The sequence below is a fragment of the Olea europaea genome, chromosome 10 (assembly GCF_002742605.1).
Source record: "Olea europaea var. sylvestris chromosome 10, O_europaea_v1, whole genome shotgun sequence".
In the NCBI taxonomy this organism is placed as follows: Eukaryota; Viridiplantae; Streptophyta; class Magnoliopsida; order Lamiales; family Oleaceae; genus Olea; species Olea europaea.
Window position 1 is genome coordinate 20,347,070 of NC_036246.1, and position 25,048 is coordinate 20,372,117.

Sequence of the window (25,048 nt, forward strand, 5' to 3'; positions counted from 1 at the left end):
CCTACTTTTCTTCCTAAATCTTTAATAAAATGTCTAACATAATTTAATATTCCTAAAAAGGCTTGTAATTTCTTGATTTCTTCAATTTTGTCTGAAAATTGTAAAAATTGTTTGTACTATATGTGACTATAACTGAATCTTTCATTCTCCTAAAATTATTCTTAAAAATTCAATTTTATGTTTATTTATTTTCATCTTCTTTTTAATTATAATTAAACCATTTTCTATAAATTTATTCAAGGTTATCTCTAAATGTTTCATATGTTATTTATAATTTTTACTATGTACTAGAATATCATCTATATATATACAACCAAATGAAAGAGAATTAAATATACTATCCATCTTTTTTTTGAAAAATAGAGGGTGCATTTTTTTAATCTAAAAGGCATGACTAACCATTCAAAGTGTCATAATGGAGTAGTAAAAGATGTCCAAGGAGTAGAATCATTTGTCATTTTTATTTGTCAAAATTCAAATTTACAATCAAATTTAGAAAATATCTTACTATTTTGTATTTTTTATTTATTAGCATATCTTTATTTGGTATCTTATGTCCATCTTCTATAGTATTATCACTTAATCTTTTATAGTTTATAATCATTCTTGCTTTTCCTCTTTTTATTTCACTATGATTTCTAACCATAAAAGTTGCTGAACTGTGTTGACTATTAGATGATTTTATTACTTTTATAGCTAATGATTTTTTAATCTGTATATTAAACTCTTCCATAACTTGATTCCCATGTTTTATTTCTACTGTTCTAATTTTTATATTTTCATTTATTATTTATAATTTAGCTTCAATTTTATTTTTATCCCAATATTTTATAGTGTCTTCTTCTATTATTTGAATCTGTTCAACTAGTTCTAAAGTTTTTTCTATACTATCTATCTTAGAAGAAGTTTTGTTAAAAATTATTAATTCTTTATTTTTTGGTATTAAAATAAATTATCTAAAAATTCTAAATTTTCTTCAATTTCAAAATTTGAGCATTTCAAAGTTTAGGCCCCGCTTGGTAGGGATTTTTTGTCCCAAAAAATTGATTTTTTTGATCGTTATTTTACTATTCAAATCGTAATTTTTGACTTCTTCTCTCACATGTGGACCCCACTTTTCTTCTAAAGATCAAAAAATCAGTTCTCAAAATTTTTACCAAATAGACTCTTAGAAAACTAAAAAAGATATTTTTCAAAATTTAGTGTTTAAAATTCTTCTATCTCAAAGTTTAACGGTGTAATGGAAAGTCAAATATCCACTTCATCAGTCATGTCACCAATTTGTCAGATGTCAGTGAAAAACGTACAATATTTTTTTAAAATTAACTAGTGTTTTTTGATAAGTTGGAACGATTAACTTGTGTTTCTTTTACCCAATCACTAGTGCAGTAATAAAAACAGCAAATATACATCCTTCTTCCCCCGTAAATCCTTCTCGATCCCTCCAACTCCCCGGGTGCATAAATATATCTGCGTATACGGTGGAATTCATTCATCAAGAAGGGTTATCATGATCTAATCCGGAATCAGTAAGGGATCGATTCCTTTTCCTTCTCTCAAAATTTCATGTAATTTCACCTTTTTGTATTCTTTGTTATGGGTTTTGTTTTGTTTTCAACTTATTTTATTGCATCATCTTCATATACTCAATAAATTATATTATTGCATGATCTTTATGTAAATAAAGATTCATTTTTTATTAGTATCACTGTATGCAAGTATGCATTAGGGTTAATTAGATTTCGGTTAATACTTTCGTGCAATTAAGTAGGGGATCAGAAGTGATAAGTGAAAACTACTCATAGACGAAGAGTGATTGTCGATGGCAAGCACCGCGTGTTTCATGATTGTCAGCAGAAACGATATTCCAATTTATGAAGCTGAAGTCGGCAGTGTCCCTAAAGTATGCCTTATTTACGCCTTTGATTTTCAATTAAATTACTTTTTAACTTTATTTTTATTTTATTTTATCACACATTATTGCAGAAAGAGGATGCCGCGCATCAGCACCAGTTTATTTTACATGCTGCTTTGGATATTGTCCAAGATCTCGCGTGGACTACTAGTGCTATGTTAGTATTGAACCTTAATTAACTCCGTGCATATGGTGTGTGTTAGTTTATTGATTGCCCTTTGTTGTACTAGTCCTAATTATCGTTTGCCTCTTTTGTGAACCAGGTTTTTGAAAGCAATTGACAGATTCAATGATTTGGTAGTTTCTGTATATGTGACTGCAGGTCATATCCTTTACTTGTTCTTTTTTAATCTAATATATTGCTCTCTTTTTTAAATTTTAGAAGAATAAAACACAAGTTATTGATGGAGCATTTAGCAATGTGCTTTTATTTTTCCAGTTTGTATGCAACTGCAGTTCGCTGCACTCCTTCAAAGTTGATATTGCTTCTTTCCCTTAATACTTCACTCAGTAGCTTACTTTTTTCCTTAACTTAAAGAATCACATAAAAGTGGAAGTTAAAAGGAACTTGTTTACCACCACCCCTCATGGTTGTTTTGATTCCTATGCTGCTTTTAGATTGACATATACATCCTTAAATCTATTTTTGGATGACAATGGAGTTTGGCAATGGATTTGGAGTCATAAATTTTCGAAGTTGTCAAATGCTATTTTCCTGTATATTATTTCCTACTTTGGTGGAATCTTGAAGAATATTTCATCTCTGAGGAAACTTTGTTTTGTTTATCAATCTACTATTGTGTGCTAGTCCTGAAAGAATTGACTAATTTTGAGATCATTGCTGAATTTTCTTGTCTGGGCTGTAAAGTCGAGACGAAAGACTATTATTCTGATTTAAATCCATGCTTGAGCTATTGCTAAAGTCTGGATACTTTGGATACTTTTCCTTCGTATAAATTATTTCACAAAATTTGTGCAAAATATTATATTTTATCTGCGTGCTCTGTTCTATATGTAGTAAGTCTTCAAGCAACTTAAATTGATTTATGATTTCATTATGAGTTTTTTTTCTTTAACCAATTAATCATACATACACGGTTGATGCTGCTTCATGATTCTCGTAATGATGATGGAATCAAGAGCTTCTTCCAAGAGGTCCATGAGCTATATATAAAGGTAATCTTTATTATGCTTGCCAAAATGTATTCCTACCCTATTGAAGTTACTTAGATTGGGCTTGTTTGATATCCTCCCCCCCCCCCCCCCCCCTCCCCGGGGCTGTGGCAGAATAAGTACTGAAAACTATACTGGCTTGTTCCTTTCTTGGCATTAAAATATTTCGCTTCAAAGATTCAAGAATTATCTCGAGGAATTCTTATTGTTAAAATTTTTCATGACCCTTGTTGAGGGGTTTCCTTAAATGAAAATTCATTTCCACTGCTGGATGCAGAACCAGAGTTTTCCACTATCAGGCTTTACTTTGGACACTTTTCTCTTCCCATAATTGCCCTTTGCTCGATATTTAATGTCACATTTATCCTGTTAATTTATTTTCAAGATGAACAAAGCTTCCCGTGTGTTATTTAGCCTCCTCTGTTGATTTGTAGGCACTTCTCTATTTCATCTCCAGGATTCTCTCGAAACCTCCCCTACAACCTTCCATATTTTCTCCACAAAATGGAACTTTTAGAAATAAACTCTTCCTTTCTCACAATGCGTGAGATTGGCTACACAAAATTGCTGTCTTCATGTCTGGGATGTTCTTGATTTGTAACTATAACTGGGGGATAGCTTCTCTGTCATTATACTTTTTGTACAAAAATGATGATTGAATTTATTTGATAATTGCAACTGAGTTTGAAATAGGCTTATATACTGTTTTAAGGAAACTGATGATTTATAAAAAGGCAGGAGCAGTCCAAATTGCTTGGTTGATCCATAAGAATGAGAGTTTTACCAAATATACGAGAGTTGTTTTTCTCAGATTATTTTCATGAACGTAAATAGGAGTTCATGAACAGAGTAGGTGTTTCAACTCTTTGTATTGGTCTCAGACTCGATATTATTCAGTCTACTGCTGCAGGATAAAGAAGATATGTGTTAAACCTTTGGTGAGAGGGAAACAAAGTTGGTAGACGGAGCTACAAAAAAGAAGCATAAGATGAGGAATAACATTGTGTTCAGATAGACTTGGGGGGGGGGGGGGGGGGGGGGGGATGTGCGCATGTGTGTTTTGCTGACTGGAAACGCGAAACCATAATTATCATTATTTTTACCATTGAAAACAAAGAACATAATCGGTGATCTTAGATTAAAGGCAATATTATTTGTGATGTAAACTCGCGGAGGCAAACGCTACGGAACCCATGAACAAGATGAAAATCTTCCCAAAAAAGCCAAAGCAAGGTTTTGAATTTGAATTCGATATTCTGGAACCAAGCAACCTGAATCATGCGGGCCTCTTGTTTACAAAAAATTATAGAATCTCACCCGATTGATTTGAACGCCACAAGAATTAGATCTTGATAAATTTGAAAGTTGTTCAATTGGAAAAACAAAGAAAAAGCAATTAAAGCCTTTCAATTAATCAATATGTCAAAGGTTCTTTACAATGAAGGAATACACTTGTATTTATACTAAATCTTAGAATAGAAGTCCAAAAGGAATAAAATGCTAATAATCTAGTAGAATCTAGAAAATAACCAACCAATATCATAAGAATTTGACTAGGAATAAAATTCTAACAAAAATATGGAAAAAACCTGGATAAAGGAAATTTTGTCCCCGAAATAACATTATGGGACCGCAAGCCCCGTTCTACTATGCGGTGGCATGGTAGACCAGTTTGCCTTTGTTTTCGTCGGCTTGTATTGAGTTGATCCAATTTGATTCGACTCTTGACCCGAACATGAAAGTTGCCTCGTTTTGCGTTCCGAACATCGTTCCATCAATGGTTTCTTGAACGAGCAATCTCATCGCCTCTTTTACTCGCTTCGTCCTCACTCGAGTCATCGGACCACCCTCGACTATCAACAGATCTTTTTTCAGGCTTGACGTTAGACTTGACCTTGACGCTTGCAGCTCCTAGATCACATCATCCCCTTCCTCTTTGAAATGATTCGTTCTCGAATCTGTACCTACATCAAAGAGAGAAAGATCAGATACATTAAAAGTTGTTGAAACGTTATACTCATCTGGAAGATCTAATTTGTATGCGTTGTCATTGATCTTCTCAAGCACTTGAAACGGTCCAGCTCCCTGTGGCAACAACTTTGATTTTCTTTGTTTTGGAAATCGCTCTTTCCTGAAATGCATCCAAACCCAATGTCTTGGTCCGAATGTAACAATTTTTCTGCCCTTGTTTGCTTGCTCTGCATAGTGCTTACTCTTCTTCTCAATTTGCTCTCACACCTTTTCATGGAGTGACTTCACCAGCTCGGCCTTTCTCTTTTCATCCAAGCTACCTCGTTCATTCACAGGCAAAAGTATTAAATCCATAGGTGTTATAGGATTAAAACCATAAACAATTTCAAATGGAGAAAATGATGTAGTGGAGTGTGTGGCCCTATTATATGCAAACTCTATGAAAGGTAAGCACTCTTCTCAATTCTTCAAATTCTTATTAACCAGAGTGCGCAATAGTTGTGTCATAGTCCTATTCACTACTTCAGTTTGTCCATCGGTTTGTGGGTGACAAGTTGTAGAAAATAGTAATTTCGTACCTAACTTATTTCACAAGACCCTCCAAAAGTGACTAAGAAATTTGGCATCCCTATCTGACACAATACTTTTAGGTGCTCCATGCAAGCGCACAATTTCTTTAAAGAACAAGTCTGCAATGTTAGTAACGTCAAATGTGTCATCTTACTAAACTTATCTACTACTACAAAAATCGAATCCCGGCCCTTTTTAGTCCTAGACAAACCTAACACGAAATCCATTGAGATGTCTACCCAAGGTTCACTAAGTACTGACAAAAGTGTATAAAGCCCATGAGGTAAGACCCTAAATTTAGCTTGTTTACAAGTTATGCATCGACTACAAATTCATTCTACATCAACTTTCATTTTAGGCCAATAAAAATGCTCAGTTAATATTTCTAAAGTCTTTACTACCCCAAAGTGACCCATTAGACTCTCACCATGTGCTTCTCTAACCAATAATTCACTCATAGAGCAATTAGGAACACATAATTTGTTTTTTCGAAACAAGTACCCTTCATGTTTAAAGAACCTATCTACAGCCCTCTTATGACATGAATTGTAAATGTTGGAAAATTCAGAATCATTAGCATACATGTCCTTAATATATTCAAAACCAAGCAATTTTGCACTTAAAGTAATTAAAAGCACATACCTTCGCAACAATGCATTTGCTACTACATTTTCCTTACCTTGTTTATAACGAATGACATATGAAAAAGTTTCTATGAATTCCATCTAGCGTGCATGTAGTTTGTTTAACTTACCTTGATCCCGCATATATTTCAGTGATTCATGATCAGAATGAATTACAAACTCCTTTGCCCACAGGTAATGCTGCCATATCTCCAAGGTTCGAACAAATGAATAGAGCTCCTTGTCATACGTAGGATAGTTGAGAGCTGCACCACTTAGCTTCTCACTAAAGTAGGCTATAGGTCTCTTATTCTGCATTAAGACTGCTCCAATACCTATTCCTGATGCATCACATTCAATCTCAAAAGTTTTTGTCAAAGTAAGTTCTAAAACCGGTGCTTTACACAAACAATCTTTGATGGTGTTGAATGCATGTTCTTGTTCTACCCCCATTGAAACCCCACATTTTTCTTGACAATCTCATTTAATGGTGTGGTGATTGTGCTAAAATCCCTGACAAAATGCCTATAAAAACTAGCCAATCTATGAAAACTCCTAACCTCGGTTATGTTTTTAGGTGTCGGCTAATCTTTAATAGCTTTTATTTTCTCTTCATCTACCTCTACACCATTAGCACTAACCACAAAGCCTAGAAACACAACTCTATCCATGCAAAAAGTACACTTCTTAAAATTTGCATAAAGTTGTTTATTTTTCAAAACCACAAGCACACATCTTAGGTGTCTTACATGCTCATCAAGATTCTTGCTATAGATTAAAATGTCATCAAAATAAATTACAACAAATTTTCTAATGAAAGGGCGCAAAACATGGTTTATCAACCGCATAAAAATACTTGGTGCATTTGTGAGTCCAAACGGCATGACTAACCATTCATACAATCCATATTTAGTTTTAAAAGTCGTTTTCCATTCATCACCCTTCCTCACGCGAATTTGATGTTATCCACTTTTAAGATCAATTTTACTGAAAATACATGCACCATGTACCTCATCTAGCATATCATCTAGTCTAGGAATTAGGTGACGATACTTTACCGTAATGTTGTTGATGGCTCTGCAATCTACGCACATTCTCCAAATTCCAACTTTCTTTGGCACCAGCAACACAGGTACTGCACATGAACTCATGTTTTCCCGTACATATCCTTTGTTCATCAATTCCTCAATTTGCCTCTGAAGCTCCTTTGTCTTCTCTAGAGCACTTCGATAAGTCGGTCGATTTGGAATGACAGCGCTAGGTATGAAATCAATTTGGTGCTCAATTCTTCTAATGGGTGGTAGCCCACTAGGCACGTCCTCCGAAAACACGTCTTCAAATTCTTGAAACAAAGAAATAGCCAAACTAGGGAAGGATGTGTAATGCTTCTCATAGTTGAGGAGTGATTCCTTGTAAACCAACAGTATCATTTGTTGCCTCTCAACTATTGCCTTCTTCAATTCACTCCCTCTCATAAAGAAATTTTGTTTCGGCTTTTCTCTCCTCTTGGAGGACTGTCTTTCTTTCCTTTTATGTGGCTCCACTCTCTTTTCCTCTCTATTAGTCACCTCATTATTTTCTCTCTTTTTCCCTAACTCTTTCACTCTCGCTTCTTCTTCATTTTTCAATTGAATTTGGTCCTCATATACTTGTGTCGGTGTTAATGGCGCAAGAGTGATAGACCTCCCATTTTTCACAAAGCTATACTTATTTTTATACCCATCATGCATTGCTTTCCTATCGTACTGCCATGGTCTCCCCAACAATATATGCCCGGCATACATATGTACAACATCGCTTATTACCTCATCATGATATCTACCAATGGAAAAATTAATCAACACCATTTTTTGTCACCTTAACTTCCCCACATTTATTTAGCCATTGTAATTTATAAGGCCTAGTAGGGGTGGACGCGGGTCGGTTCGGTTCGGTTCGGTTCTCTTTAGAACCGAACCGAACCAAACTTTTCGGGTCTCTAGTAAATGGAACCGTCGGGTCCAAATATAATTATGGAACCGTTCGGGTTCGGTTCCATTCGGTTCCGTTCGGATCGGTTCGGTTCCGTTCGGTTCTGTACTATAATTAAATTTTTTAACATTTATAACAACGTTATATAAATACGACTAATGATACATTCAATAGTTTTGGAATGTCAGAGATTAGTAAACTATTTTGTTCAAATAATCGCTACGATCAAAGTTTCAGTCGGGGAAAGTCACGGCTTCGATCGGAGGTCAGAGTGTCGACCGACGATTGTATAGGTTTTGGAATATTAGATAGGCTGCGAGAGTCGAGACAACGTTATGCACTTTATTGTAGGTGTTTAGGATTATTTAGTATATTTGATCTTGTTTGGCTAAGAAATGAAATAATAAAATGAGTAATTGGGCCAAAAATTAAAAAATTAGAAATGAAACAAATTATTGGGCCAAAAATTTGGATTTAGAAATCATTAATTTGTTAATTTGTTTAGAAAAAATTAAAATTAAAATAATTTGATTTAATCAATATAAAAAAAAAGAAAGATTCGGTTCTTATTCGGTTCTTCGGTTCTTGGTCTAGAACCGAGAACCGAACCGTACCCGTCGGTTCTCAATTCAGATACCCGTTCGGGTATTTAATTTGACAAGAACCGTCGGGTTCGGATCGGTTCGGTTCGGGTTCGGTTCGGTCGGTTCGGTTCGGGAGATTTGCCCAGCCCTAAGGCCTAGGATGTGTTAATACTGTCAAACCCAATTTTTCCTCCATGTTAGTGCTAGCCACATTAGTACAACTACCGTCATCTATTATCACACTACATACCTTACCATTGACGTGACATCACGTGTGGAATATGTTTTCTCGCTGTTGCTCCAAGTCATCCGCCTTGATTTGAGCACTAAGAGCTTGACTCGTGACCAACAACTTACTGTTAATTGCATACTCTGCTGTATCTTCTTCATCAACATCCTCCAATCCTGGCATGTCTGCATAATCACTCTCACTTTCAGTTTCCACTTTCCCGTTGTCCCGCAGAATCATGGTTCTCTTGTTTGGACATTGAGAAGCAATGTGCCCCACTCCCAAGCAACGAAAATATTTGATGTCTCTGTTTCTTGATGACTGTGACTTCCCCTTTGGCACGGGCCTGCTAGCACTCTCCTCCTTGCCTTTTGGTACCTCATTTCTTCCTCTTACAACAGTTCCTTCTCCTTTTTTATTGTCCCACTTTGGTTTCCTAGAAGAATTAGAACCCGAAGATCCCGATTGGTACCTTACTGTCCCCTTTTGCTTTAACTACCTCTTGACCTTCATTGTCACATGTAACATGTCTTTAATTTTCACATAGTGCTGCAATTCCACTGTATTTGCAATGTCCCTATTCAATCAGCGTAGAAACCGAGCCATGGTAGCATCACTATCCTTCTCCACATTTGCTCTAATCATTAGTGTTTCCATCTCTTTATGGTAATTTTCCACACTCCTGCGGCCTTGATATAAATTTTGTAATCTTTGATGAAGCTTTCGGTAGTAGTGAGTAGGTACAAACTTGTTCCACATCATATTTTTCAATTCCTCCCATGTATTGATAGGTCGCTCTCTACTTCTCCGCCTCAAAGTCACCACTTGATCCCGCAAAGTGATTGCATAATTCGTGAATTCAAGAACTGCAATTTTCACCTTCTTCTCTCCCGGGTAATTGTGGCAATGAAAGATTAACTCAATTTTCTTCTCCCAGTCCAAGTAAGCCTCCAGATCACTCCTACCTTTGAATGAAGGAATGGTCATTTTAATATTACTCAAATTCTCATCCACCTCGTCTCTATCGAGATTCCTACCTCTCCTTTCTTGCCCAACTCCTCTATTTCTACCCCTTCCAATATCCGCATTCACAATCGCATCTTCATCCATCCCACTATCAACCTCAAATTCACTAAACTCCTCCATCCTAGGTTTCTATCTACCCTGTTTCCGTGCATTAAGACCTCCCCTTCGTGTATTGGCAGGCAATGGATTATGCCTTTCCCCTTGTGCATCCTGCCTATCCATCTGATCCCTCATATCTACACATATCCGCTCAATCCTTTGCACCGAGTCCTCTAGCATGGAAACCCGATCATCAATTCTACCTAAACTCGATCCTTCCCTGTCAAACATCTTAAATCTAAGTTATTTTTTCTGCCTCACAATTGTTCACTTGAAATTTCACTTAATATGGCTTTTTCCCTCGATTGTTCTCACCACTGCCTTTTACCACTCGCTGCTTTCACCAAGTCCCCAAAAGAACAATTTTGGAACTCAATAAAAAATTTAATCACGTGAAATTCAAACTGGTGTAAATGAGATTACAAGACCAAGGAATTTAGAACAATTTGTCTGGCAATTCAAACTAGACAAGTAAAGAAATTGACTTAAGAAGGCAAAACAAGAAAAGAAATTACTAACTGAAAATTTAAACTAGGCACAAAATAATAAATTGACTCAAGAAATAGGTAATTCCCAAGATCAACAATAATAATAACAAATTTATTTATTTATTTATTTTTAAATTTGGATTTTTCTTTTTGGAATTCTTTTTACTGTACGGATGAATAGTAATTTTTTTTTTTTACTCTTGGGATAAAAAAATCAAAAACAAAATTGAAGCAACAAACGGAAGTTGATTTGGATGCAAATTGAATCCAAAAACAACTTTTGAAATTTTTTTATAACTTTTTTGGATTAAAGACTTGAAAATACTAACTGACTCGAAGAATAGTAAAGAAAAGGAATAACTGACTCAACAAGAATTAAAAGGAAATATAACCTTGGATTGGAGCCAATCTCTGATACTAACTGATGTGAATTTGCGTAGGCAAACGCTACAAAACCCACGAACAAGATGGAAATCTTCCCAAGAAAGCCAAAGCTAGGTTTTGGATTTGAATTCGATAAATCTAGAACCAAGCAACCCGAATCGCCGACGATATGCGAACCTCTTGATTACGCAAAATTATGGAATCTCACCTGGTTGATTTGAACGCCACAAGAATTAGATCTTGATAAGTTCGAAAATTGTTCAATTGGAAGAACAAAGAGAAAGCAGTTAAAGCTTTTCAATTAATCAATATGTCAAAGGTTCTTTACAATGAAAGAATAAACTTCTATTTATACTAAATCCTAGAATAGAAGTCTAAAAGGAATAAAATACTAATAATTTAGAAGAATCTCGAAAATAACCAACCAATATCATAAGAATTTGACTAGGAATAAAATTCAAACAAAAATATGGAAAAAAACCAGGAAAAAGGAAATTTCGTCCCGAAAATAACATTATGCGACCACAAGCCTCGTTCTATTATGCGGTCTCATGGTAGACCAGTTTGCCTCCATTTTCGCCGGCTTGTATTAGTTGATCCAATTTGATTTGGCTCTTGACCCGAACATGAAAGTTGCCTCGTTTTGTGTCCCAAACATCGTTCCATTAATGGTTTCTTGAATGAATAATTTCATCGCCTCTTTTACTCGCTTCGTCCTCGCTAAGTCATCGGACCGTTCTCGACTATCAACGGATCTTTCTTCGGGCTTGATGTTGGACTTGACCTTGACGCTTGCGGCTCCTGGATCACATCAATTTGCTATCTTATCCCACCTGTTCATAAGTGTAATTCGAAATTTTGTTTGACAGAATAGGATTATTCCGCTTCAAATGGTTAGGTTACCACGTGAAATAAGTGAATATTTCTATTGGGTTTGGGAGATTTTCCTCTTTTGTCGTTTGCATCTTTCCGTCTCCACCTTGCCTACCAGTCTCTTCTTTAGACTTGTCTTTCTTTTTTCTAATGAAAGTATTTGGAAACCCGCAATATTAACATGGGTTTGGGTAATAATAAATCCTAAATCAAGGAAATGCACTAGTTAGTGATTTGAATGTTTGATCAACTAAAGAATAACCTTCCCGATGGATTGTCCCATACTGAGAGGAAATTTTACAAATTCTTGAAAATTTGTCTATATGTATTTGAAAAAATTTGACATATCTATTAGGCACTGTCATATTTGGTTTAGAAATGAAAGAAAATAAACATGTTATTGGGTGTACTCATACAGAATTATACAATTTGGAGTTTTTATTTTTTTATTTATTTTTTCACCGATAAGACTCTTGTATGAAGACGTACAACATATAAAATCCAATCCTTGACTCCTTTAACTTCTACAACCTAATTCTTTCAACCTGGTTAATTGATTGTTCCTCTGCACTTCTTTTTCCTCAGCAAAAATAACATATTAGCACTGCAAATAATTGTGTAACTGACTGTAGGATTTTTATATGTTTTTTGATGGCTCAAAGTTCTGCATTTTTCTTGGGTAAGATAGTACATTGGTTTGAAATTTATTTCAAAATTTGATTGCAGACTCTTCTTAATCCCCTTTATCTACCTGGAAGTCGTATTACATCATCTCATTTTGACACAAAAGTTCGAGCTCTTGCCAGAAAATATTTGTGAAGCAATCATTTGATTTGATGGTGTCTGGAGCTTGCTGTTATTTTTCTGCCAGCTGTGCTATGTTATCATGTTAATTGGCTGCCAGTGTTGCTATGTTATCAGGACATTTTGTTTCAGTCAAAGTACACTTTTCATGCATGTCAAGAGGGGTTTATCTATTTTTTGATATATTTTATTGACTAATTGTAGCTTAGATCTTTTATAGCTTCATTTAGTTATGGTTCTTCTTTTTAACCTGTTTAATCTCAGTTCATGAATATTTGTTCAAAAGCTTTAGTGCAGTTCACTTTTTCTTTCATCGTTATCTATCAACATGCACATAGAACAATTTCTTTTTTATGTGCACTTCCAATTCCCATCAGATCTGATTGAACTGCGTACCACCTCAGGCCAACTGGGTTTCAGACATCTGGAACTTGGTTTTGAAGAAAATGGTTAAAGTTCCTATGGTCATAAATAGCTTATGGGATGAATCATTTTTTGTTTTCTCAATAGTTCAGAATTGCCTCTGATCATTATATGTCATGTATGATGTGCATTAGAAAAAAATTCAAGTCTAAGGTCTCATGTCTGGTTGTAGTTTGCCAATTATATTTTAAATTTTTTTTAATTTCAACTTGTTTTCTAAATAATCTATAAGACTAGACATTTATATGTATTAGGCCTTGTCCTTGAATGAGGACCATATAGTTGGTGTGGCTGCTGCAGCAAGGAATTTTTTGAATAAATGCACTGCACACCAAGGTAGACAAACTATTTTTGTAATGCGAGATCATCTCTTTCAACTTTATTGTTAATATTGGAGATTGTTAATGTAATAATCCGAACTTGTTCAAGGTGGACATCATCAGAAACATGTTGGTAGCCATGAGCTAGTTGTTGTCTTATTATGGTATATGGTATATGTATGATGTCATGTTATAGGGATTTATAGAAGTCTGTAATTTGAAGATGATGTTTGCCCACTATGGGTGTGGTAACATGTGGTGTTGCTACTCAGCTGTGTGGGTATGATGTAGCAACATCACATGTTGTCACACTGACATTGGGCATTATAACTCTGGGCAGAAGATCAAACCCATTTGCAATAGAGCTTTTATTAGCAATGAAGCTGGAATCTCTGAGCAGACATACAGCCAGGCCATCATGTGGCAGATTTATTAGTATTTTGCAAGGTTTCTTGACAGCCTCATTTATTGATAAAGGAAATTGAGAAATTTGAGTCTCGAGTTAAAAGAAAATAACTGTAGTTTTAGCATCTTGCTGACTGCATGGAAGACAAGCTGTGCGGTAGGAATCCAACTGTAGGTGGTATTGGTTAAAAATCTTTTCACACCATTCAATTTACACCTCTGTCAATTAACATGTTACATGGTTTAAAAGATCCCTGGACATAGCTAGTTGCCCATGACACATCAAACGTCTTGTCTAACATAAAAAGACTTGTCGCCATTATGCTTGTTTTACCTTTTTCGATGTGAAAATACTCGACCAGAACTACATGGATTGTGTGTTAGAAACCATATGCGGTTGTGTAATGCATGTAATGTGATTCAAAGACTTCATGTGCATGTTTGTTACTTCTTACTAATGTAAGAATGAAAAGCAAAAGATTTTAGCCTTTTTTTCCTAATGCATTGCTATTAAGTTTACTCTATCAAACATGCTGGCGTCCCAACTCACAAATCAGCTCGGACACGCAGAACTTGTGGAGATACTATTGTCGATTTAGAGGACATATTAGTGAGTCTCCAGGTCGGTTTAGCCTAAAATTGATGCCATCTAAAAACATCATCATTACAATTTTGAGCATGTCTCCTAAGTGATGTCATTGTTACGTGGATAGTCATTCATAAAACAACAAGTGGCAATCTTTTAGGAATTTGTCTAGCTGATAGGTCATCATAATCTAAGTCACAACTACGACCAAGGAATCAGCAATGATTGGGCGGCCAATATGTTCATTGTAGAGTTCTATAAATAGAACAAATGGTCTCTTCCAATGGATCAAACTCAATGTACTCTTTCATACATTCTAAATTTCAATCAATGCAATTAACCTTCTATTTTTCTTCCAACAATTACTCCACTAAAATTTTGTTAAGTTGATCTATCGACCACATCATTTCTAGTCATCAACAAAACATGCCATAAAATGTCACGAATCTATTCAAAAATTGTGCGGAATGAAAGGGGCTATAGAAACACGAGGCTCTTACTTTCAATGCAAGGACAAGTGACGTTAAGGGGAGATTTTGAGTTTCAATATGTAGTTTTACCATAGGACAAACGGAGAAAAAGTGATGTACTAACCGGAATGACTATTAACAAACAAAACCCCATTGATCATACCAAGTTTGGTCAAGTTTAATATCACTTCTTTGTTTTTACATTTTTGATAGCATCATCTCACGTGCTGTCAAAGAAAGATACTTTTAAGCTTAGTTGAACATACTTTTAAATGTTGAAATTTAATTATGATGTTAACTCAGTGATAAACTTGATCTTATTGGCATCAGTTTGTTGAAATTTACATAAAAAAATAAAAATAAAAATAAAAAGTACAGAAATCAGAAATCGTGAACTAATGTGGGCGTCAATGGATTAGTTTATGTTTTGGTAGGCTAGGAAACGGGTTAGTTGAGTGACCTAACCATTAAACGGCAATGCGCCCCCCCCCCCCCTCTCTCTCTCTCTCTCACACACACACACAACCCCACCCACCCATGCATCCCTAGATGAAGGATCCTTGATTTTGTTAATACCCTTTATTTCATTGCCCCCATTCTCTCTCCCACGGGAGAAAAATTTAAGTGGGGCAAGCAATTTTTTATACGCGTGATAGAACTCGTTTATTTAAATTACGATATCTTGAACGAACCTTGAACCGCTAAATGACGATATAGAGTCTCAAAAGTCTCAACAGTCTTGTATGCACATGTTATAAGACTCGTTTATTCACATTAAGACAGCTCGAACTCCAAACTATTAAAGCCAAGAAGGAAAGACCCTTAATATTTTGTACATTTCCTAATCTCTTAAGTAGGGCAAGAAATCATACATACACTTAATAAAACTCGTCTACTAAAAGCACGATACCTTGGACGAACCTTGAACCACTCAAGTTACGATGTAGAGTCTCATCGATCTTGTCTGCGCACGTTATATAGGGCTCGTCCATTCATATTACGACACCTCAAACTCCTAACTACTAAAATCACAGCATAAGGTGGAAAGATCCTAAATTTTTGTTCATTCCCTAATCCCTCTATTTCAGTGCCTCTCTCACACATGAAAAATTCTCAAGTTTGTTCATGCCATGTATTTCTATTTAGGTGAAATCCTGGGAATTCACAAGAATTTTGTGGCTATTGCTGCAAGAAACAGGAAAAACTATTGGAGCATGAAAATTCCTAAGCTAAAATTAGTTTTGTACATTGAAAACATCGAAAACCTTAAAATCTGTAAAAATCTCCAAGATAACAACATTATGCACATATATATTAACCCAAACTGATTAAAATTCATAGATCTATTCCTAAATCCTATAAATGAAAGATAACAAAGAGAAAAAAGAAAGATAAATAACAAGAGCAGCATCAAAATATGACAATTTGATCACCGGGAAGCACCATCTTTTGCATAAATTTTACATCTTACGCTTGCCGGACTTGAGCGGCCGGCGGCGGTTCTTGTCCTTTTTCGCGAAAGCGCTGCAACACCCACAAGCCGAAACCTTGGGGGAAGGAGGCTCTATCGCCGGAGACACTCTGCCGGTACGGTATCCCCTTCCTCCGCCGTTGGATCGGCTCCTTTCGATAGTCAATCCGGCGGTTCTGGATGAATTCCTAGATGGTGTTGCTGCTGCTGCTGCTGGTGGTTCTTCATTGACTTCTTGTTGTTCTTGTTGAGCTTTGTTTTCAGTTTCATCTTTTTGATTAGCCATTTGCGTCAATTCATTCAAGAATTTGTCTTCCCATACTAATCCCGAGGATCCCTGTCGCCTGAATGACACTGCAGATCTCTGTAATCCAGCCATTCAAGATTTGCACACACCCAAATCTCTCTCTCTCTCTCTCTCTCTCTCTCTCTCTCTCTAGATGTTTCAGTTTTGAATGCCTCTTTAGACTTTTCTTACAATGGGTAGTGTGTGTTTGTATCTATGGGTTGTTTGTATGTATATGTTGCGTGGGGTGGGTTGGCGTGGGGTGGGGTGAGGTGGGGTGGGGTGGAGTGGGGGGCGAGGATAAGATATCACGATGAAATTATGGCTGGCTATAGAAGTGGTCACAAGGAGGCAACTTAGTCAATGCCTTTAGTTAATTTTGTTACAAAATTATTTCACATTTCATGTTTTAATCATTGGTAGTAGACGACAATAAAACAACATTGATTGCAACTAATTAGTTTTGGTGCATGGCTGGTGATAAGATCGTTCAATCAAATTACGACACCTTAAATGATTCAAATCATGAAACTTCGACATTCAATAGATTCAAATATCCATTACGTTTCTATCTTTTACCACTTTGAATATCAAGACATAATGATTTGCAAGATTCAATGTCTGAGATGTCATAATTTGAATAGCAATCCAACATAGCATGATTGTATGATCGTCCATTAAATTTTTTCTCTGGTCATCATCAATGATAATTTTCATTCATTTAATCGTTAAAATTAACATTGACAAGACAATTAAATCAGTGTTATTTAATTGGGACCAAAGATGCATCGAAATTAATATGTTTGGGACAATTTGCTAAGAAAAATATGTTGGAGTTGAAGTTACGATAAATCAATATATAGGTTGGGGTCCAAAGCTGCAAATTTCTTCTAATCTTTTTGAAAAAGTTCCATGGTAGCTTTGATCAATGTCAAAGAAGTCCGTTACGTACAGAATTCAAACTCTGTCAATTTCAGTTAGGAAAAACGAAAAATGCAAGAGGATCAAATAAATGAATATAATATTTACTTAAATCTAGAAAATTCTAGTTTTATTATTTTAAGTTTTGTGTGAGGTACAGATGTACAACTTAAGAAAACGTTCAAATATATTTCGACAAGAAGTAAATTACTTATACACCCATTGTGGATTTCGACAGGAATCAAATTAGTTGTACACAGTTTGACATTATTTGATGTGGCAAAATCGAAATCATTGATTATTTTTAAGTATTGTTTAATTTAATGATAAAATTGTGTGTCATATCATGAAATGTAAGCAAAGCTGTCGACTCAAACTTGAAAGTGTAGCAAAACTGTTTTGACAAGGACCCAAGAGATTGTTGTAATGATGGTTAAATGTGAAAGAAATTAAATTATTATCTATCCGTTGAATTTGTAATAATAAATGACAAAATATTATTATCATTTTAAAACATAACAAAGATAGTCGAGTGCAATCATTACAAGATGTGCTTGTTTGTGCCCTATTATTTGTGAGTAATGTATTATGAAATAGTGATTGATATTGAAATGTGTGGTTAAAAAAGAAGGAAATTTTTTGTATTTACGTGTAATTTTATTTTAATGAAGAATGTGTGATTAAAAATGAGTACTGTAGAAAAAATAATGTAATAGAATATGAAAAAATGGTAGACAAACAAAGCCTAAGTGCTTGTTTGTGTCCCATTATTTGTGAATAATGTATTATGAAATAGTGATTGATGTTGAAATATGTGGTTAAAAAAAGAAAGAATTTTTTTTATTTATGTATAACATTATTTTAATGAAAAATGTGTGGTTGAAAATGAGTACTGTAAAAAAATAATGCGATAGAATATGGTAAAATGAAAGACCAACAAAGCCTAAATATTGTTTTTTCATTGAAATTTCATCATGTTATGTTGATAGTATTGTCAACGTAGAAATAGCGAAAGAGATCAGGAGGGACGGAAACGAATTCGAGAATTTAGAGTTACAAATGTAGAGTTGGAGCATATTCGAATTTAAAAATATTTTGTGATGAACGTACACAAAAATTTTACTAAAATCTTTGAAACTCGTTTATTACTCTTTGGTTTCGATACACTTTATCGGGCAGGCTTGCATGGTTCTAACATATGGATGGCCGTTCAACTCATTAGAAATTGTGTGGCTAAAAAGAGAGGGGAAAGAGAAAAATGCATTTTGGATAAAAATAAAATAAAGCTTAAACATTGACTTACTTATTGTAATGTTTATATCCTCAACTTTTTATATCAATATTATTTTCAAACTTTCATTAATTAACACATTTTATTCTTGATAACAATTTTAGTCCAAAAATTATTATATGAAGCATAAAAAGATTTATTTATCCCTTCGTATTTTTAAATCGACAAAAAGTTACATATACAAAAAGTGCAACTACATATACGCTCCTTATTTAGAAAAATGCTAATATAATTTTTCTGATGAAAGTCGTCATTAAGGATAATGTGCTAATTAATGAAATGTTGATTATTGGAATGTGATGAAAATATTGAAGATGTAATGTAACAATAATTAAGGTTTATGAACAAGGGTTATTAGCACAAAATGCCCTTATGTATGGAGTTCATTGTGCAAAACGTGTCCAAGTTGCTTTTTTTCATCCCTATTTCAACATTTTATTGTGAAAATATCCTTTTCATCTATTTTTATCCAATTTCTCAATAAAAAATTGTAAAATGATGAATATAACCTCATATTTAAATAAAAAAAGGAAAGGAAAAGAAATCAATTTTTTTATATAAAAAAAATGCAAACAGGTCCCAAAAAAATTATTAAAAAAAAAACATTTCTTTCTCTCCCTCCCCCTTTTTTTTTTTTTTTGGTACTCTCTTCCTCCTCCTCCTCCTCCTCCTCCATTTTCGGCAGCACCACTACTCAATCAACCCACCTCACTCAAGAAAGGGAATGAATTTATTGTATAATGGTTTGAAAATCCTTCGGTTTTCATTCTTCATTTTCATGCATACTTCAAAAGAAATAGGAAAATGCAAATTTCAAGTTGCAACATTTTTTTAAACAAATTAATGTATGAAGTATTAGATGAAACAGTGAACAATATTTTTACTTGTTTGATACTAGGTGTTTATTTAAAAATACTATTTACTAAAATGTAAGGCTTAGCATGTCTAAAAGGACAAATAGTTTAAAATGTAATTATTATGAGAAATACACATCCAGTATTCTTCTAATTTCTCCTCTATAAGAGGCCCTTTAATTCAACTCCGGCCTACACTGTGTCATTCTTCCATATCTTTAATCACTCGACCAACCCACCTCATTGAGGGGGTTTCTTGAGTGACTGGGTTGGTTAAGTGGTGGACAAAAAAGAAGAAGAGAGATAAGAGAATTTGTTTTTTGTTTTTAATTTTTTAATAATTTATTTGGGACTCCTTTGCATTTTTTAAAAAAATTAGGAATATGGTTGCAATTATTTTTTATTTTTCTTTACTTTTCTTTTTGTTTTATTTAAATACGAAAGTATATTCGTCACATCACAACTTTTTATTAAGAAATTGAATTAAAATGATGATCTCTTCAATGAAAAGTTGAAATAAGGGTGAAAGTGCAAAAATAATAAAATAATAAAAAATACGACGTTGGGACATTTTGCACATTGAACTCCATGCATAGTGATGTTTTGTGCTAATAACCCAATTAATGCAATTAAAAAAGCATATTTATAAAAATAAAAAATAAATATATAAAACTATGATGGTGTCCATACAACTTATAAAATAATATTGAATAATTAAAATCTTATCTATGATGTTATAAGCCCCCTATTTGAAAGGGATTAAAATTTAGCACTTGCTAATTAATATTACAAGAGTTTGGTATTGGAAATTTACTTAATTATGTACAGTGAAAAATAAAATTAATTTCAGTTCTCATAAGGAATCTACTTTATATTTAAATAAAATATTGTAATTGGAATTATAAATTTGTTGAATTCTTCAAACTCCTTCACTTATCTTGAAAACTTTCAATCACGATCTACAATCCACAAATATCCAATTTGTCTAACTTTTGTTGACTTCTACAAACTCCTTTACTTCTCTTGAACACATTCAATCACGATTTACAATCAACAATTGTCCAATTGTCAAACCTCCAATAAAAATTTACATAGGCGACAAGAGTGAGAAAATTAGTGTTTCTCTTTTCATATGCTAGTAGAATAATAATTGTATTGTGTTATGATTTCTCAAATCCTAGCAGCCTATTGATAAAAGTCCAAGAGGGCTTAGTCCGTCCCTTAAACCCTAGAAATAACCTAAACAATGGAAACTAGGTCAAAATATTCTTGCACGATGCTGCCACTCAGCGGTGTCTAGCGCCAGGTGAGCAACATCCATGTCGGTCAAGCAGGAGCTGAGAGACAGGTCGTCGACAGCTTTTTGCTCTAAAAGTTCGCCTTCTATTTGAGCGGTAGGCTAGCGACAGTCTAGCATCGAAAATCTAACTTTTTCCACTTTGGACCCTATTTTCACATCTTCAAGCCCAATACTCTAAATCAAACAACCCTAAACTAAATTTGGGTCACAAACCCAAAAATCTCCACCTTGACACAAAATTACGGTTTAATGAATGAAGCTCTAAAATTTCTCCACTTTAAACTAAGTCCGACAGCAATGAAACAAAATGACCTCTTCAACCCAAACCAAACTTCTCTAATCACACAAAAATACACTTCCTCTTCTCCAATATCTATCACAGATAAACAAACCGAAACATTGGGTTCTCAAAAAAATTCACAAAGAATTTAGAAATTACCAAATAAGATCAAAACATACCTTGTAGCAGAATCAATTCTTAATGCTTTCATCGAAAGGCCTTGCTAGTCTCGACACCTTCAAAAAAACCCAAAAAACATGCACAACCAAATCACCATCCTCGTATCTATCTCTAATGGTTCTATCCCTAGCAATTGAATACGATGAAACCGCGATAATAGTGGAAAGTGGAATTATCCATATCCTCCAGACTCGACTGAGTAGTATTCTTCAATATAGACCGAGAGTACTATACCATACAAAATATCCACCAAGGTACTAAACATGTGCTGACTTTTCTTCACCGATTCTGCCCAACCTTGCAAGATGTATAATCGGGACCTCTTATACCCCTCCAATACAACACAAACACCCTTTCAGACCTTTAAGACACCACTAGCACCAAAGAAGGTGTACTCCGCGAATCAAGAATACTCAAAAAAATGAGATTATTCTTCAAAACTAGAATATGTCGAATGTGAACAAGTGTCTACACTTTCCATCTATCAACTTCAATTTGACTTTCCCAATATCAACTCCCCGACAAGATTCGCTACTATCCATGACAACACCTTGAGTCACTGTTTCATATGTTTCAAACGAATTCCAATTGGGACACATATGAAACGCACAAGTTGTATCCAAAATTCACTCCTTATCAGGTTTAAATTCCACGTCAGAATTCTTCAAGAGATCTCCATCACTTAAATAGTCATCAACTATGTTGGCCTTGTCCAAAGTGTTTGATTGTTTCCCATAATTTGTAGTTGAATTACCTTTGTTCCGTAATTTCTCGCAATCTTTCTTGATGTGTCATTTCTTTTTACAATAAAGACAAACCTGATTGCTGAAAGTCAACTTTGACTTACCCTTTCATCGATCACCATGAAACACAAGACATTCTCCATCTCTGGACTTAGATTCAACCAAATGCTTCATATTCTCCTTTGAGAACAGGGCACATACGTGGCTTCAATGGTGAGAGTATCACAACTATACAAAATCGTGTCCCTAAACAAAGTAAAAGGCAGCAAGCACAACAGGATTAAAACCAAATCTTCTTCATCATACTTTACTTTCAATGTCTCCAAATTAGAGACGACTCCTTGAATATAACCAGGTGATTAATATTCACATTCTACCATGCGATGAGAATACAACCTCTACTTCAGATGCAATTTACTTGTCAGACTTTTGGTAATGCACAATTGAACCAATTTTGACCATAATGCAGTTGCTGTTTTCTCATTCAAAATGTCCTCAAAAATATTATTTTAGAAATGGAGATAAAGTTGTGAAAGTGCCTTCTGACCTTTCATTGTTTCTCCTCTATTGTCCAAGTTGTAGGCATTTTGTCGAATCCCAATAACACATCATCCAAATCTATTTGCACCAATATAGCTCGTATCTTCACTTGTCACAACGAAAATCTTGTATTGGATTCAAAAATAAAATTTTATACTTCATGACTGCCATCAATAATCGAAACCTTGAACAAAATCACAACCAATAGCTCTTATACCATTTGTTATTAAACGGAGAGGCGAATATGACAAAATATGAAGTATATGATCGCACACGGAAAACAAGACTAAATGCAAGAAATAGATTGGTAGAGGAACTGAGTATTTTATTCAATAACTAATGGAGAAAATAATATTGTTACAATAATCTCAGTTATACCTGAGCTGAATGAAGAGCTACTATTTATAGGGAACATGTCAAAACCCTAGAAATAGGAAACTAGGTCAAAATACACATGAAAACAAAAAAAGAAAAAAAAATCTCGCACAATGATGTTGCTCGAGCACTAGTCCCTTCTCGTATCCATTGTACTCGTAATGTTAGATGCTTAAGAAAGAATGGTGCAATAATTTATTGATTCAGGAATTATTTGGCCCCAGCACTAGTCCCTTCTCATCTCCATTGTTATTGGTCAATAAAGTGGACAGAACTTGAAAGGTTTTGTGTTGATTACAAGGCGCTTAATAGTGTTACAATTAAAGACAAGTCTAGTCATTGACGAGCTTTTAGATGAACTATATGGTGATAAAGTTTTCTCAAAATGGATCTTCGCTTTGGCTACCATCAAATCCAAGACAGGGATGAAGACATTCATAAAATTGCCTTTTACACTCATGAAGACCACTACAAATTCATAGTGATGGTCACAAAAGTCACTCTACCCGAGCTCGACTTTAGATAGCCCTGATCTTGCCTCCAGCATTTCTCCTCCACGTTCTAGAAGATGTGAATCCTACTTCAAATATAATTCCCCATGAACCTTATCCTCATTATTTACTTATCATAGTCCGATTCAAACTCAAACGAAATACATTCAATATAACAAAAAAACCTTACATGATAAGGATAAAGATTACTGGTGGTTGAATCCTTCTACAACTCCACCACCAACTCTATAAATACATGACCAAAGCTTATTATTCAGGTTTTTTTTCATTGTTTTTCCAATTTATAGCCTCACACATAAATTATCTCTTTGACTTAAGCATCCAAGGGACAACGAAGACACATCTCGACGCCTTTGTTTCAAGTACCAAAAGATCTTGTTTGCACTCGATTTTAGCCAACAAGTATGAAAATCGATAACTACGATTTTCGGTAGCATCATTAGCATCATCTGTGGAAACCGTTATCAAAAGTCATGGTTAAAAAAAATTCAAGACATCTCATGACAAACTCATCCGTCCTTAGTCAGACCCCTGCCGGAGATCCTTCAGTTCCATAGAAGGAATCATTAGGAGATCCAACACCTCCACCAGTAGTCATTACTCCTGAAGCATTTGAGGAACTCTGCCAATAGGTTGTCATGCTAACTCAGTTGCTGAGTCACAGAAATTCATACCCAGCGCCACCGTCGCAGGATGGTGTTATGGCTGGTGCTCGAGCTCAGACCCCACGTCCCGACAATGGTGATGCAGCAACTTCGGGCGTACCTTATGAGGCCTCGGGCTCGTGATCACTTAAATGGACTCTACTGAACTCGCCAGGATTATTCAGGAAGGGATAGTGGCGGGTATGCAATAGAATAACTAAGTAGCAACAGGGTTCACTTCCTAACACACCTTTTACTCCTCGACGAATAAATTTAAGTATCCCTGGATAAAGGAGTACGATGGGACAACTGACCCCATCAACTAATTTAACGTATAGCAGATATCATGAATTTAAATGTTGCACTTGATGCTGTAATGTACAAGGTCTTTCCTCAGACCCTTACAAACACGACTAAAGATTGGTTTTCCACATTGGAACCTAGTTCTATACCTTCATTCTCAGACTTGACCAATAAATTCTCCATTTTCTTTGCAAGCAACAAGCAAATTAGGAAGACAGTCGCATCACTCATGTGAATGCATTAAGGGACCAATGAAACACTTTGTAATTTCACAACCAGGTTCAATAAAGAAAGGCTTCAGATTCTCAATCTACATATCACAGCTGCAGTATCATCTCTAGCATACGCCATAAGGTGTGAAGTATTTAAAATGTCCTTATCCAAAACCCCTCCAAAGATAGCAACGACTTACTTACTCGAGTTGAGAAATACAT

At 34.9% G+C, this 25,048-nt stretch overlaps 2 protein-coding genes across 4 annotated transcripts; one reads left to right on the forward strand and one right to left on the reverse strand.

The window, feature by feature from the left end:
- Positions 1-1,362: 1,362 nt before the first annotated feature.
- LOC111401452 (transport protein particle 20 kDa subunit) lies at positions 1,363-13,023 on the forward strand. Of its 3 annotated transcripts, none has more exons than XM_023029189.1 (6): positions 1,363-1,568; positions 1,772-1,903; positions 1,987-2,072; positions 2,179-2,240; positions 3,006-3,091; positions 12,633-13,023. In XM_023029189.1, the coding sequence occupies exons 2-6, from the start codon at positions 1,823-1,825 to the stop codon at positions 12,723-12,725; spliced, it is 408 nt and encodes a 135-aa protein (XP_022884957.1). In that variant the 5' UTR covers positions 1,363-1,568; positions 1,772-1,822; the 3' UTR covers positions 12,726-13,023. The 3 variants fall into 3 exon arrangements, with proteins under 3 accessions (XP_022884957.1, XP_022884958.1, XP_022884956.1); XM_023029190.1 differs by having other exon boundaries at positions 1,363-1,529; positions 1,769-1,903; XM_023029188.1 differs by having other exon boundaries at positions 1,364-1,529.
- Positions 13,024-16,162: 3,139 nt separating this feature from the next.
- LOC111401453 (MAPK kinase substrate protein At1g80180) lies at positions 16,163-16,878 on the reverse strand. The gene has a single exon (XM_023029191.1). It carries the CDS (start codon positions 16,762-16,764, stop codon positions 16,375-16,377), a length of 390 nt encoding a protein of 129 aa, XP_022884959.1. The 5' UTR covers positions 16,765-16,878; the 3' UTR covers positions 16,163-16,374.
- Positions 16,879-25,048: the final 8,170 nt, after the last annotated feature.